At 37.2% G+C, this 15,264-nt stretch overlaps 1 protein-coding gene across 2 annotated transcripts in view; it reads right to left on the minus strand.

Moving 5' to 3' along the window:
* The window catches only part of kalrna (kalirin RhoGEF kinase a), a 210,285-nt gene that overhangs the window by 75,135 nt on the left and 119,886 nt on the right, over positions 1–15,264 (minus strand). For both annotated transcript variants that reach the window (XM_017692407.2, XM_017692406.2), the window contains exons 11-12: positions 10,945–11,136; positions 15–184 (exon numbers count right to left, since the gene is read on the minus strand). In XM_017692407.2, the coding sequence (XP_017547896.1) occupies positions 15–184; positions 10,945–11,136 (362 nt within the window). The remainder of the gene's footprint in view (positions 1–14; positions 185–10,944; positions 11,137–15,264) is intronic.

Here is a 15,264-nt window from a genome sequence, read left to right on the forward strand (position 1 = left end):
GTGTTAATGTTAACCTGAGTTGCTGAATGAGGTCCTCTCCCTCTTTAATAACATTGAGTGTGGCCTCCAGTGTGGCGGTCTGCTGCTGTTGGAACTGTTTGATAAGCTCCTGTACAGAATCCACCGAGTCTGAGCACACCTCCTCCAACAACTCCTTCTGCAGGTCCTCCATCCATGTCCACAGCTGCAAACACAGACATGCACACAGTGACTAATAAGCATAAGCATCATGTACATGCACACTTGTAGTAATATCATTGAGGAGTTTTCCACTGAAGTATAGTATTGTGCAAAGTCAAAACTCAAAACATAGAAGCTTCAACAACTAAATATAATATAAACATTATTAGTATTTAGTGTGTGCAGCCTAATGCAGCTTTCATTCTTTTCCGGAGACTTGCTTTCAGTTTTTCAAAAAAAATATTGTTCACACCTCCAAAGGTCAGTCTTTGGAAGCTGGTTGCATTTTCTGCTTCTCACAATCTAAAAAATCCCAAACACGTTCGGTGATAATCTCTCAAAGATGAAACTTTTAAGAACTATTTATCTGATGGTGACAGTTTTGGTGGCCTATCACATCTTGTTAGGAGGCACAATTTCTTTTAATCTTTTAATAGTTTAAATGAATTTTCCCTTCACTATGCAAGTGGATTATCTTATATCTAATTTACTCAGAAATGTCTTTAGAAAAACTATACTATAAATAGACACATAGTTTTAGGGTGCTATAACATATCATTAAAGTATTACAATTTATACTATGGCTGTTTTAACTGGAAACCAAAAAATAAAAATAAAGGAGGTCTCTGACTTTCGCACCTTACTGCGTTTTTAATTCTGACTAAATTTTGATATATCCTTTACCTTAGACCTGAAAGGAAATCATTTTGTTACTTTAGTATCGTAATGTTTATATTTTTTATCACATTATGGAGACATATGGTATCCAAAAATAGAATCAACCAAAGTACACAAACACACACATCTTTACTACATACATTACATGTACAAAAGTATTTAGACTCCCTATCTACTTAGTCAATTCAGCTACTTTCAGGTGCACCCAATGCTAACACAGGTGCCCCAATATGCAAACACAGCTTGTACAATTTTCATAGAACAGCAGAAAAACAGAATAGCACTGTCTGGACACAGCCACACATACACCTAACATCACCATGTGCAATGCCACACATCAGCAAGAGGCCCCCAGATTTGGACTGTGGAGCAGTGGAACTGCGATCTCTGGAGTGAATAAGTGCCATGCAGTATCTAACCACACTTACGCTCCTGTGGCTGAATGCCATCAAATCCCCACAGCAATGTTCCAAAAACTAGTGTAAAGTCTTCCCTGAAGAGTAGAGGCTGTTGCTGCTGTAACAGCACTGTAGTAGTATTGTTGATTCCAGAAGAAATGTTGGATGAGCAGGTTTGTAAAAAGTTTTGGACATGAAATGTATTTATGACCACTTCTATTGTTTGTATTGCTATAGCTCAGTAATGCTACAACTGCAACTAAACCTACCCATCACATGAGTAACCAAAAGGCAATCTTTTGGTTGTTTTAGCTTTTCCAAGAAAAGTTACATTTATGGTGAAAACAGCACATTCAATTGCAAGGGCCAAAAATGTCCTCACTTATACAAAACTGATATGTTCTACCATCAAGAAAACGTTTGGTCCACTTGAAGTTCTCACTCATACACACACACACATATGCCTCTTTGCAGACACAAGCAAACCAAGACCAAACACTGGCTTTATTTCAGAACACAATCAATTTCACAATCATGTTGTTTCTGTGTGTTTCCATTATTAGAAACCAAGCCAAAAATACATTCTGTCCATTGCTCAAGCTGCTTCCCTCTTCAATATTTCACAGTGAAAGATTAAGCAGAGTTTAAATATTTCAGAGAGCAGGGAGGACAGAATACACAATCACCCGGGAACACCTGGAGAGGAGAGAGGAAATTAGCACATTCCACTTCAGCAAGGCTTAAAGAGAATTACACATGAGCTTTTATTGTAGTCGCTATCACAAGACTCACAAACATAGGAGCAAAGAAAGATTATCCTTCTGTCAGCACATTAGCAAGCACGTACTTGAGAGAGAAACAGAGAGAGGGAGGAAAAAAAGAGCATAGAGCATATGTGTGCAGAGGAGAGAGAGAAAGAGATGCTTCATGGGTTATTTGAATTATTGCCATCCCACTTCCAAAGCTCATGTTGAGTTAAATTTTGTTTATTAGGTGGTTACTGCACAGTTGGACATCAATTTTCCCACCTAAATCCTTCCAGCCTCATTCAGACACAGAAATAAAAAAGCTTGTAAATGTGTGATGGGTAGGTTCAGGACATCCACAGCACTGGAGCTCTGTAGGATACTAAATGTTTCTAAGATTTTCTTTCTCAACAGTGTCACAGCAATTATGGGAGAAATCATGGAACCTATTTTAAAGGCCTATGAAGATACATAGTTTCACTCTTTTCCTCCAAATAGAGGGAAAAATTACAGCTACAAAAACATATGAAACATCTCATAGCTCTGCACAATGACAGCTCCCACTTTTGGCCCACCGAAGGAAAACATGCAGTTGCCAGTGATTAAGTGACTCTGTTTTCTTGGCAGTTGACTGACACATCAAGATGAGAGTAAATAAGCTGGAAACACTATACACAGCCCTAGGCTCCACCACACAGTGCACTGAGACAACAAATTAACTTCTTCTGCTTTCAAAAGGCCACGCATCTCTGTCAGACAAATACACAGACTAGGAAAAGAACAAGCTGAAGTTGATTAGGGAGGCTGAGCCCAAAATATTTATGCTATTTTGATCATTATCAACACTGCAGACTTGTTTTTGGCATGAAGCTGGGAGTATGATCATTGTTGCGTGTTCCATTATCTACATGTTGAACCAGCACAGAAGAACACGAATCCCATGTACATCAACAATGCTGGCAACAGGCACCTCTTTGCTGCTTTAAAAACATATCCAAAATGGTAACCGTATAAGAGGATGACATGTACACTGGGCATATACTGTATTTACTTCTTCTTCTTCTTCTTTCAGCTGCTCCCTTTAGGGGTCGCCACAGCAGATCATCTGCCTCCATCTTGCCCTACCCATTGCCTCCTCTACTTTCACACCAAACTGTATTTACTTCTTAATGTACATTAATGTGATATGATTTTATTCCAGATCATTCTGAACCACTTCTTTTCTGTTGGTTCTGTTAATCATGGAATGCTCACATTGGCCGATGATGTTTTCGCACTGTGTAAAAATATTAAAACCTGAAGAAAATGTTGATTTGACAGTAAATCTCTATACTAGCATTCAAAAGAGTTCCAGATAAATTATTGAAATTTGTCTAATATAATGTCACTTCACTACAGCGCCACAATTTCCAAGTAATTAGAAAAGCTGTGAGAAAAAGAAACATTAGATGTGTCCACAATAATGGTCAGAGCAATAGTTGATTCCATAATGACTGAGAGTCCTGTAAAACCCTGGAAATGAGGTTATATCAAAGTTAACACCCAGAATGCTGAATGCATGTTTGAAATGAGGTGATATCAGGAAGATGAGTTATCAAGAAACTACAATCCATAACTAATTCCAGTACATAATTTATCATGTAATAAAATTTCAGTGTGAAATATTGAATATACAACATATATTATAGGGTCAATCAGTGCTTCAATCCACACTGTAAAAATTAAAACAAAATTAATTTTTTAATTTAACATGTGATTTCAGCATTTCAGTAGTGTGCAAGCATCCAATAGTCACAGCATCAGTAGCACAGACTCCTGTAGCATTGACAAGCTTCTGGCAAGACCATGACAGAAAGCAAGCGTTGAGACAGATGATGTTAATGTACAGTGTACAGTTGTAAGCAAATGTTTAGATGCACCTGCTCAAATGATTAATTGTTGGTTTTCTAAGTGAAAATTGGATTAACACATTCTCTACAGGAAACAAACTTAAATATGGCACTTTTCTGCATTTTTTTAACATTAAAGAAACATTAACATTAAAGAGTTTAATATTAAAGAAAAAAAAGAAACATAAAAAAAAACAAAAAAACATAAATAATAAATAATTAATAAAATACAAACTTTTGCACAGGCCACACTTTGTTGATTTTTCCCCCAATAGGTCAAATTTAATAAAGAATACATCATTCAGATGTGTACTTAATTTCACATAGAAAATCAATAAAAGACATAATTTAACTGGAACACTCAGATTTGCAGTGTAATTAAAGAGGAAGTAATTAAAAACAATAATAAATAGTATTTACGCATACTATAAATAATAACATAGGATAGAACACAAGACTGGAAAATCGATGCTCAAAGCATAATAGAAAAAAACTCCAAAAAATCATAACTTAGCAATACATATGGCACTACTGCTCAGGGTGCTTCTCCACTGAAGCAGTGAGCTCTCCTCCTGTAAAGGGTTAACGCATTCATAATGCTTAGGGCCTGCACGTCTGCCGTTTCCATGGTAACCCTATTTGTGGCCAATCTGTGCAGTTTCGGAATAAGAAATGCCGTTTGGAGATTTCTCAGTCCGACTGACGTATTTGCCAGAGCAACAGTTCAAACCTCAGTTATGAGCAATTGCCCAAGATGTAATCTTGCTCCTTTCAACAAGGACAAATTGCAGCTTAGTGGAAATAAATATCATCAGAAATACTGTCGTTTAACTAATATCCTGAAAGCATAATGGAAGTAATAACAATCTGTGCACACATGAATCACACAGTCGAAGTGCTAAAACCCTGTGTGGATTGTCTTCTGGAGTTACACAAAAAAAATAAAAAGAATCTCACTTGCCTCTGCCTGGAATCTGAGGTGTGATGGCAGTATTTAATTGTTGTAATCAACTTAATGGGATCTGGCATTGAATGGTGTACAGTTAGATTTTGCATGAATAGTATGACGTGCTCATTACCTCAGCAGTGCAACAGGAGACAATGGACACGTTCCAATGTTTTTACCCTGCTTTTAATCTGTCGGTGTGCATGAATGTGTTCAGTGTGAACTGCATATATAAACATACGAGAGATTTTGTGACCAGAAAAGCAACAGAGAAGCTCACAGGGAAAAAAAGTGCAGAAGGAGAACACAGGCTCTCACATACATACATATAAACACACACAAACACAAACGCCAGGTGTGTGAATCTCTGTTAGGATATAATTTGATTTGATTCGATTATAATTCTTTACAAAAAGTAATTGTTAAATGCACTTTTTGGGGAAGATTATTACATTTGAATGTCCAGAGAATTTGCCTTATGTTTTATTTTACTGGGCAGTTTTACAGTCGATTATAATTTATTTTATCATTACAAAAACAATGTAGCTGAACTACACATATGCACACACACATACATTGTATGTCCAGAAGTCTGTAGACGACTACTCATCCAATGTTTCATATGAAATCGAGGGTGTTCATTTGTTTGTTGCAGTCCTCTTTGCTGCAGTAACAGCCTTTACTCCACTTTGTAGGCTTTACACTAGACATTGGAACATTGCTGTGAGGAACTGATTGCATTTAGACGATTAGCTCTGGATCATAAATTCACTCTAACTCATCCCAAAAGTAATAGATGATATCCCTCTAGCTGACGTGACCTTGCTCCAGAGCATGATATTGTAAGAAGATTAAACAAGATGTTTGTGAAATTGAACACCTGTGTCTTCAATGGGTGCATCTTAAAGTAGCTGAATTCACTAATTAGAAGGGGTGTCTAGATACTTTTGGAATGAACTAGAAGCGCAAAAAGATACCAATGATTCGATTTGATTGCTATCAAGTCATGAAACTGGGAAACTGATTCGCTAGTCTCAAAACATTAAAATGTTTCCTGTTTTGTTTCTGGCAAGAGTCTGTCAAACTATAATACACTAAAATAATAAAATAAAATAATACCATTTTGTCAATATATTTACTTACCAGGTGAAAATAGTGTCTTTTTCTTGATATTTTATACTATAATAAAATGTAAGGCAAGTAAATAATTATCATATAAAATAAAATAATTATTATATAAGAAGCTGGTCATTATTATGCGATACCAAGTCTCTATTCTGACAATGCAAGTCATTCTTTCAACATAGGAGGTCATTATTAGAAGTTACTAAGTCTATATTTTGAGGGTAAGTAAATCATTAGAGAGAGCAGGCAGATACTTCTGAGATAGTAAGTCAAAATTTGAGAAAATAAGGCATTATTTTAAAATATTAAGTCAATATTTTGAGATAATAAGTCAATACTTTGAGATATGGAGTCAAAATTCTGATGCACCGCTGCCAGAAAAATTTATGTGTTTTTCCTCTTGCACCTGGCAGGAATATGTTTCCATAGTATATCTCTTAAAGATGCATCTTTTTTAAAAGCAGCTTCACAGCACATGTGGTACGAAGAGATTCAACTGATCAGTCTTGTGTTTTATTCTGCTACACACACACACACACACACACACACACACACACACACACACACACACACACACACACACACATATATATATATATATATATATATATATATTGACTACTGCACATCGCAGAGGCATGTCTCTCCACTCTTGACTTTGTGCCAAAATGCTAACAAGTTTCTTCCTGCACACGCAGCAAAAGTGGTTCTCTCTTAAGTTAATTGCTACTTTATGTGCTTCCTTCATGAAGTGTATTTAACATCAATCAACAACACTAAAGCTATATCATTGAGCAGAAGATGTAGGAGGCTGCAAAGATGGAAAACAGATCATGTGAATTTCAAAGACAGCTGTAGATATATATAATAATGCACTGTACATATGTAGGTTTTGGAATGACTTACTTCACCAAAAGACAATTAAATTAAAAAAAAGTCAAAACAAGTCAAGCATGCAGCATTCCAAAATTGATCCAAGTTGATGCTCCAGGACATCGGTTACGTATTTGATTTGGCTTAAGTCTGCACATATCAGGACTTATTGGCCCAGCAGGGCCCATAACAGCTTTTCCTGACAGAGATCTCTTCCAGTAAGCCAGTGTGAGTGGAGTGCATTCAGGTAGAGTGGCTGCAGCTCTTGCACTGATGCTGGCACTCACCCCTCTCCTCAGAGACCTGCTATAGACCTCAGAGTTGCTCACAGGCCTTTTCTTGGCATAGGGTTGCTCTGCTTCATCAGGCCAAGTTTTCAGAACTGCTTCATGCTAACCTGCCAAAGCTTGTCAGAGAAGTGGTCAGTAAGAGTGGAGCTTCTGACTCTGTTTCTCTGTTTCCTCACAGCCTTCTTTCAGCCAGGCATTCTGTTTCCATCTGACCCTGCGAATGTGGTCACAGATTGGATGTCTACATCTGAGCGACCCCTGCTTTTACAGCCCTGTCCCTGGAGGCTGAAGACCAGTACCAATCACAAAAGCACACACAGGCAAGTTTGTATTCCTATCTATTTGTGGTATTTCTATTGACTTTGATATTACTGTAGATAAAACACTTGTCCAGCATGCAAAGCCAACCTTAACCTGAACCTCAGAATCAGAAAGGAAAAGTTTTGGTCATTAACTTGTGCAAATAAAAACTCTTGAGGATCAGGCAAATATTCCACACATCACTTTTTCATGCTTTCCTGGCATTCTGGGCACATTAGAGTGCCACAAATATCTAAATACAAGGCTACACACACTCCATGTGACAACAGGGTGAGGAACTACTAGCAAAACCAGCAAAACCAAATCATGTCAGTAGTTTCAATCATCTACTGAACAGTTCTAACAGTTTTAAAATATTATATATATATATATATATATATATATATATATATATATATATATATATATATATATAGTATACTGCAATTAGCAGTGTATTTATGAGCAATACAACAATAGTATAATAATAATAGTGGCAGAAATACAAACAATGATATTACACTTTTAGTGTTGTGTAATTTAGTACACTTGCAGTTTACAAGGCAATCATGAAAGAAATTAGAGATTAGAGATTAACTAAATATTGAAAGTAATACATAGTCCGTTTTTCTAATTATGAAAGCTGAACAAATTACTGGTTCATTACTGGTAATGAGAAACCCATATGTGGACATACTGCACTGATGAAAAAGTACCATATACAGCTCCAAATGACAAACTAAATTATGTGCATAATTTATAAATAAATAAATTCCTCAGGTGAAATGTGTCACATGTTTACAAGTAATCACAGTTTTTTTTAAGTTGTGAACACTTTTTCACATGTGATCTCATTTCTTCACCTATGAATACATTTTTTCACATGTGATACAATTTCAACATGTGTAGTCAGCAAAAACAACAAATCTTTTTTTCATGTGAACCCATTTTTGTAAGGGTTGTTTTCTGCAGGATGCTTATGACACTCAAATATCTATGGACATGCTTTGAGGTGGTTTAGTGAGAATGACCACATATAGTGCTGCAATATTTTGAGTAAAAAATGTGTATCAGGACCAATAATTAACATTATTTATTTATTATTCTATTGCATTGGTAGACTAATAAGATAACAAAATCTCTCTTTGTCCACAAGACAGTTGTCTTTTGTTTCTGGTATCAGGCAAGATTTTACTGACCTCCTGTGACAATAAAAGTCCTATTTTGGCATTTCAAATAACTGTCGTAAATCACTAAGTAATGTTATGGCTGTTGACCTCGAAAATAAGACGGCAGGTACTGCTCTTTTGTGCTGTTACCTCATTGAACATGCAGTTCTGAGTTTATGGAAGTCCTTAGTAGATAACCTGCTAAACTGGCCACTCTCATGGGTGCAATGTATTAGTAGACTGACAGTAATTAGCAGCTCTTTTTAGTAAATCTGCCACAAAGTCTTCTGTTTGATTCCCCATCCAGGCAGAAACTCCACAGTTATGTATATAAGAGACTTTGGGCAAGACTCCCAACATTACATTCCCCTACCACCATAAATGACTCTGGATAAGAGCATCTCATAAACATGCAAACACAGACGGACTACTTCACAATTCTGCTTTGCTTCAGTAAATAAAACTGAAGTGAAATCAACAAAGTTGAATCTTTTTTCCATAAAACAGAAAGTTTTCTTTTTCAGGCATCAAAGATCACAAGACATCACAATGCTCAAAACATTCCACATCTTTAAAAATCATGTCATGGCTCAAGTGCTGTAATATAGTACAGTGAGCCTGTAGCAATACCTAACTCTAACAAATACAGCACATCTATAAACAGTAATGAGTGGAATTAGTTTCAGCTTTGGACTCATTTCAACAGTTATTCTCCCAGTAAGAGCTGTGGTTCACCCCACACATATAATCCCTGCTTTAGCATGACATATCCTCCAGAGAGAGCAGACTAGTGGCTCTAAACTCTCACAGACGAGCAGCAGAATCTTTATAAAACCACATTCCCAGAGTCTCTCCCTGAATCTCATCCATCAGCACGACTACACAACAAACTACATCTCCATTAAGGAAGCCAAAGCACAGACGCAGTCCAGCAGAGCGACTCACTTCAAGAGGACTCTGTGAGACAGATGGTGCCCACTCTGTCTGAGATGGATGATATCTAATCTGCTTTATGAAATATTTACTTTGCTATGGCTATGTGAGTAATGGTAGGGGCTGCTTTGGAATCAGTGTGGAAAAAATAGAAAGATCCGAGTTAATGAATGTCATCAGTCCAGATTACAGTAGCAGTAAGTTTAAATGATGTGTTTTAGTGCTTGTTGGCTTGCTTCTATCAGTGAACATATCTAGATGAAAATGTACACAGCCAGTCAAATGATTCAGAACACCTGGCCTTCTTTTGAAATATGATTTTGTGTAATGACTTCAATACAACACTGAATAACAGTGTACCTTAATTTAAACCGGTATAAACATTGCATTTTTCTGAGCCATACCAATCTGTGTAGTATATAATTAGAGACCTGTAGATTCAAGTCATTTTGTACACATAACATATTGAAAATCAAATGAAATCATGACCTCAGAATCATAAATCATACTGAAAATGTTACACCACTATTAGTCACTAATACCTGCATATATTTTGTAATATGAAGAGTCAAGTTTTGCCTAAATAAAAATTTGACAACTATCTTTTCCAACCTATCTTTGAATGTGTACACTGACAATCTTTATTCCCAAAAGGTGGTATAAACAAGATTTGATTGCTGATGAGCGCTGACATCACAGCATTGGACATTATGGCATTATTCCCAAAGCAGCATTCTTACAAATATTTGCACTTTTTTTTTCCTCAAAATATCTTCCCCTGTCCAATTGTTTGATATGCGATATGATCGAAAAAGAAAACATGCTCATGTGCCTTATAAACTAGTGTATTGGAAAGCTATGTGTCTCCAAACTATTCACAGGCACTGCACACACAAATACACACAAACACATACTGTCTCTCATCATGCATTCTCACATCTGGTACTGCTGAGTGAGTGTTAAACACTGAAAAGAGTCTCTGCATACCTCAGTAATCTAACCTGATCCCTAGTGAATGACTGGTATGTCTATCTCTGTGGTACTTAGAAAGTCCACAAACATCTAGACCACATTACCCAGCATTCCCTGCTTTTCACATACCTGTTCAGTGCATTGCAATGCCTATAAACACGCACAAAAGTGCTGCACCCAGTTTTGTGTTTTCAGTTAAAATTAGAATGCAGTTATTGAAAGGTGATCTTGAATACACACTGAAGGACTGAGGTACACTGTTCATTACCATAGACAATCATTTTAATGCATCTCTATGCATAGCACCTTCCAATAGGCGTCTATTAAGTATTTAAAGTCAACAGGTTTTTCCGTTACCATGGATAATGTCCATGACTATATATTAGAGATACAGCAGATAGAGATTAGTATTGAAACATGGCACATTCCTTTAAAGAAACCTTACCTCTTTAGTGTGAGTGTGGAAAGACACCGACATATCCAGCAGTAGTTTCCGCTGCTCTACTCTCCTCACAAAGTCCTGGATCCTGACCTCCAGGTGCCGCGCTGCCTTATAGATCTCCTCTGGGTCACACTCACCTGTCTGGGCCAGCTGCTCGGCAGCCTCAAGAAGCTTGTCTGCGTTAGTGTAGGTGTTCTGATCCAGGGAAAACCATTACAGAGAGAAATGTCAGGTCATCAAAAGGTACTACCCCTTAACAACTGTGTGCCTGCTAGATTCGGTGTAAACTCGCAAAGTCCTAGAAACACACTGCTTGTCTGATTCACTCACACTCCCACCCCAAAGCACATGATGATCACCTCCCGTGATTATCCTAAAAAACAATTCCCTCACACGTTAAAGCTAGGAGGGAGAGCCATCTGTAGGGCAAATCTCCCCATGGTAATCCCCACTTGGCACACACTTCGCATGTTGCCTCTCTATCTCCCTCTTGGATCTGCACAACACTTGTCAGAGAAGCCGTAGCTACTAGGGATTATCGCCTCATGTGCACGTGTGGTGCAGTGCTGGCCAAAAGCACAGACCTACTGACCCATAAGCTGGTGGAGTAGGTGATTTTCAGCAGGAGATTCCCATCATAATAGCCTCATCCACACAGCCCCTCACCTGAACACAGTATGCTAATGTGGTCATATGTCTGGTCTGGTAATTAATGTAAGATAATTAAAGTTACTTGCACCTGCTGGGACAGAACACAAAGGGTACACTCAGGACACTACAGTGCCACAGCTTAATCTTTCAATATGCACTTAAGCCATTTTATATGCTTAATCCAAGAGGTTTCAATCCTTTTTTATTTCTAAAAATAAGCAAAGACCTTATATCTACTTAAACTACAAATTGTCTGTTAAACTCAAAGTCTAGTTTTCATAATGTTCTGCGAAAAAGCTTTTATTTTTTTAGTAAAGTGTCTCCCAACTCTGCTCCCGGAGGCCATCTGTCCTGCACATTTCAACACCTTTACAGCAAGGGGTTGTTAAAGAGCAAACTTGTGCTAGCCAGTGGGCCTTTGGGACCACAGTTTAGAAATGCTGCTTTAGTACATCTGACAGAATGATTTGCTTTATTATGGTGCCTTTTATTGAGGTGGATAATCTGATGCATTCCATTCTTAACCTAGTAAATACTTGCAATTATTTCTTGCCTGTGACTAGTTCTACATATTACATTTGAGTTCAATCTGAAGTTTATGGGTGCCAAATATAAGGAATTATTTCATCTTTATTACCGCTGTAAAAGCTTTTTCATTTTTTGACATAATCTTAAAACACCAGGTGTTCTTTACATTGTGTAATAAGTCACCCTCTTCTCTGAAAAGTTACTATTTTAGAGATACATGGTTTCATTCTGAAAGTGACAATGTATATGTAAGTATGTGGCCCTAACTACAAGTATTCATTTTTCACCAAAAGAGACAAAAAGTAGAAAACCTCACAGAAGCCTTACCGTAACTAATGTAATATATTTTAAAAAATATTTAGTACTTCCACTCTTTGCCTTTGTTACAGCTTTTACTATTCTCCCACATCCATTACTATTCCACATTTCAGGTTCAATTGCTGTGTTTTTGTATGTTTCCTTTGCTCAAGAAGGGCTGTTTGACAGCTACACATCCTTTCAGACCCACAGTACTGAGTTGTCTTCTCACAAAGACAGTCAGAAACACTTGCATTTCCTTTATATCGTTGAATAATGTACTAGAACTCCAGTTTTGTTTAGTTTTTTGCTTCCTTTTTTTAAATATCCCCTTCATTATGCAATTTGTGTCTTATCTCCTCAGAAATAGCTCCTGAAAAATAAATAAAATGTACTTAAGGATGGTTGTAACTGTAAACTAGGGTAGTTTGCATAGTATTGTATATGCAGGGTGCTTCAAAAGTCAGGAACCACCAAAATGCCTACAAAAAACACATAATGTTGGACTTTCAGTAAGGCAGAGGGGTAATTTAGAATGAACACTGATATATCATATGAAAGAACCACTGACAAATAAAATATAGAAATATAGACAGAAACCATTCTGAATGGTGCTCTCTTTTCCATTTCAGTTTCCTTTCTTTATGACAGTAATGCAGTTCTGATTTCTGCACTGCAGGTATTTCGCTGCTTTTTTCCACCCAGCATTTGGCTGAATTGATTCAATCCACTCATAAGCTCTTGCTGGTGTCTGAAGGTCTGCCCATGCTGCTGTTTGCCTGATAACCAAAGAAACAAAGACTGCCTTCGTCTCTGTGGTTATTAACAATAGCTGAGCCAAAACAAATCCCCTTTACTCAAGACAGCCTGTGTGTGTCTCAGGCCAATGACCAGACAGTAAGCTGGAGCTTTTGCGCCTCTCTGCCTGTTTATAGGATTCTTCATCCACAGAGGCATTAGAAGATTATATTTGTACGGAAGATATGGCTTAGTGTATTGTGATTCTAATCTTCTTTTGTGAAATGGTTAATCGCAAGTGCACACTGACAGTGGGGTAAAGTCTGATTTGTGGAATTTATTTACAGCCCAATTAAATCAAATTCCTTAAGGCTTTACCTGTAGATTTATAGAACAAAGCTGGATTAATTTATTAAACGTGTTTTTTGAGTGTATGTGTTTGGGGGGAAGGGGGGTTGGGGGGTATGTAGAAAATTCTTTGGTCAATTAATCCTAATGACACAATGTTTTATGCACATTAAAACGTACAAAAAAAGCATTCGTATTCAAATCAGCACTTATAATTTCTAATACAGATTTGCATTTTCTTTTTTTTTTATTTATGACTCCAATCACAATGCTATTATTCTTTTAAACATAAAAAGATCGTAGTTCACATTTCTCCAGCAAGGCCTTAAAGGCCCTTCCAGCATATGACCCAAATCATGCAAATACATCATGAAAAAAGCTGCAGAATTATGCCAGGATTACACAGCTTTAAAGCTTTATAACACTGTACTAAGCGCTGCTGTTGACATTAATCATATCGACCCTAAAGATACGCTCACGTGTACTACGGTTCAGGAACATGACAGTGTAGGGCAGTTCTGTAGGCGAAGCATCCCACTAGATTTCCCCTTGCAGTGAAAGGCAGCCCTTTTCCCCAGAGCAGCGCAGTGTACACAGACATTTACTCCAGCAACGTCATCAGATTTAGGCCATAAAAGACATGAATGCTGGTAGAAGCAGCTGGTTTCAGCTCTAAAGGAAATACACAGCTGTATAGCCCTTTTAGAGAAAGTCTGCTGTGAAATTGCATTCCATAAAACACACCATGCATATAAAACAAAAAGCTCAAATGTTATTTTAGTACAATGGGTAATAAGATGAATGTATTTAATATACTATAACCATCCCTATCATATCAGCAGAGTAACTTTCAATGGGACTACATCCGTATAAATGGTTGATTTGCTTTTACTGCAGCATTGTTCAGCATGAGGGAGGAAGACGACTGGGATAATACTCTAGATAAATGTGGATCATTTCCAACTTGTCTCAGTTGCTGGACTTATGTGATTGGCCTCTGTCTTACCGAGGTCAACCGCGACAGACTGTAGATCGGGACGTGTCTGCCAAGAGCTATAAAATCCAATATAAAATTTACCCAAGTATTTAAGTTGGAAAAAAGAAAGCTTTTCACACTTTCACCCTCAATTCTGTCACCCTGTAACCTCTTGCGAGTACCTATTATAGGTGATAAAACTTGGGCGTTTTGTGAGCTGCATTCATAGTCACACTAAGTAATAGCTGAACCAGTTAAAGAGCAGTTAAAGTCAGCCAGCTGTGGACTGCATCTGATAGGAACACAAGTAATTATGTGATGGGAAACAATAGAAACATGACTTTTTGGAAAGAAACATAATTAAAATTGGCGAAACCTTGGTGGGTAAGGCCTTATGTGGAAAACAGACCTCTAAAACTTTCTGTGTACACAATATATATGTAAAAAAAAACTTTTTCTAATGCTCTTATAGAAATGTCTCTGCTCATCTAGAGTAATGTGTTTAAGATTTGAGCAGTTTTGGAAGAAATCTTCAATACCGTTGTTTTCATAAGGACTCCACTCAGGAATAGTTTATTGGCTTGTCATAGAGTGTTAATTTCACACAGCTAAAGCTTCAAATCCTAAGGAAACAAAAATAATCAAAATGGAGTTCCCAGGAAAATAAGCTTCTTCTTACAGTGCAGCGTTGAAAATCATGGCTCTAAGCTACACAATGTGAATAAAGACTAGTGCCCAGTTTGCTTATTGATTCTTATTCACATTAATATACATGATATGATTGA

The sequence above is a fragment of the Pygocentrus nattereri genome, chromosome 6 (assembly GCF_015220715.1).
Source record: "Pygocentrus nattereri isolate fPygNat1 chromosome 6, fPygNat1.pri, whole genome shotgun sequence".
Lineage (NCBI taxonomy): Eukaryota > Metazoa > Chordata > Actinopteri > Characiformes > Serrasalmidae > Pygocentrus > Pygocentrus nattereri.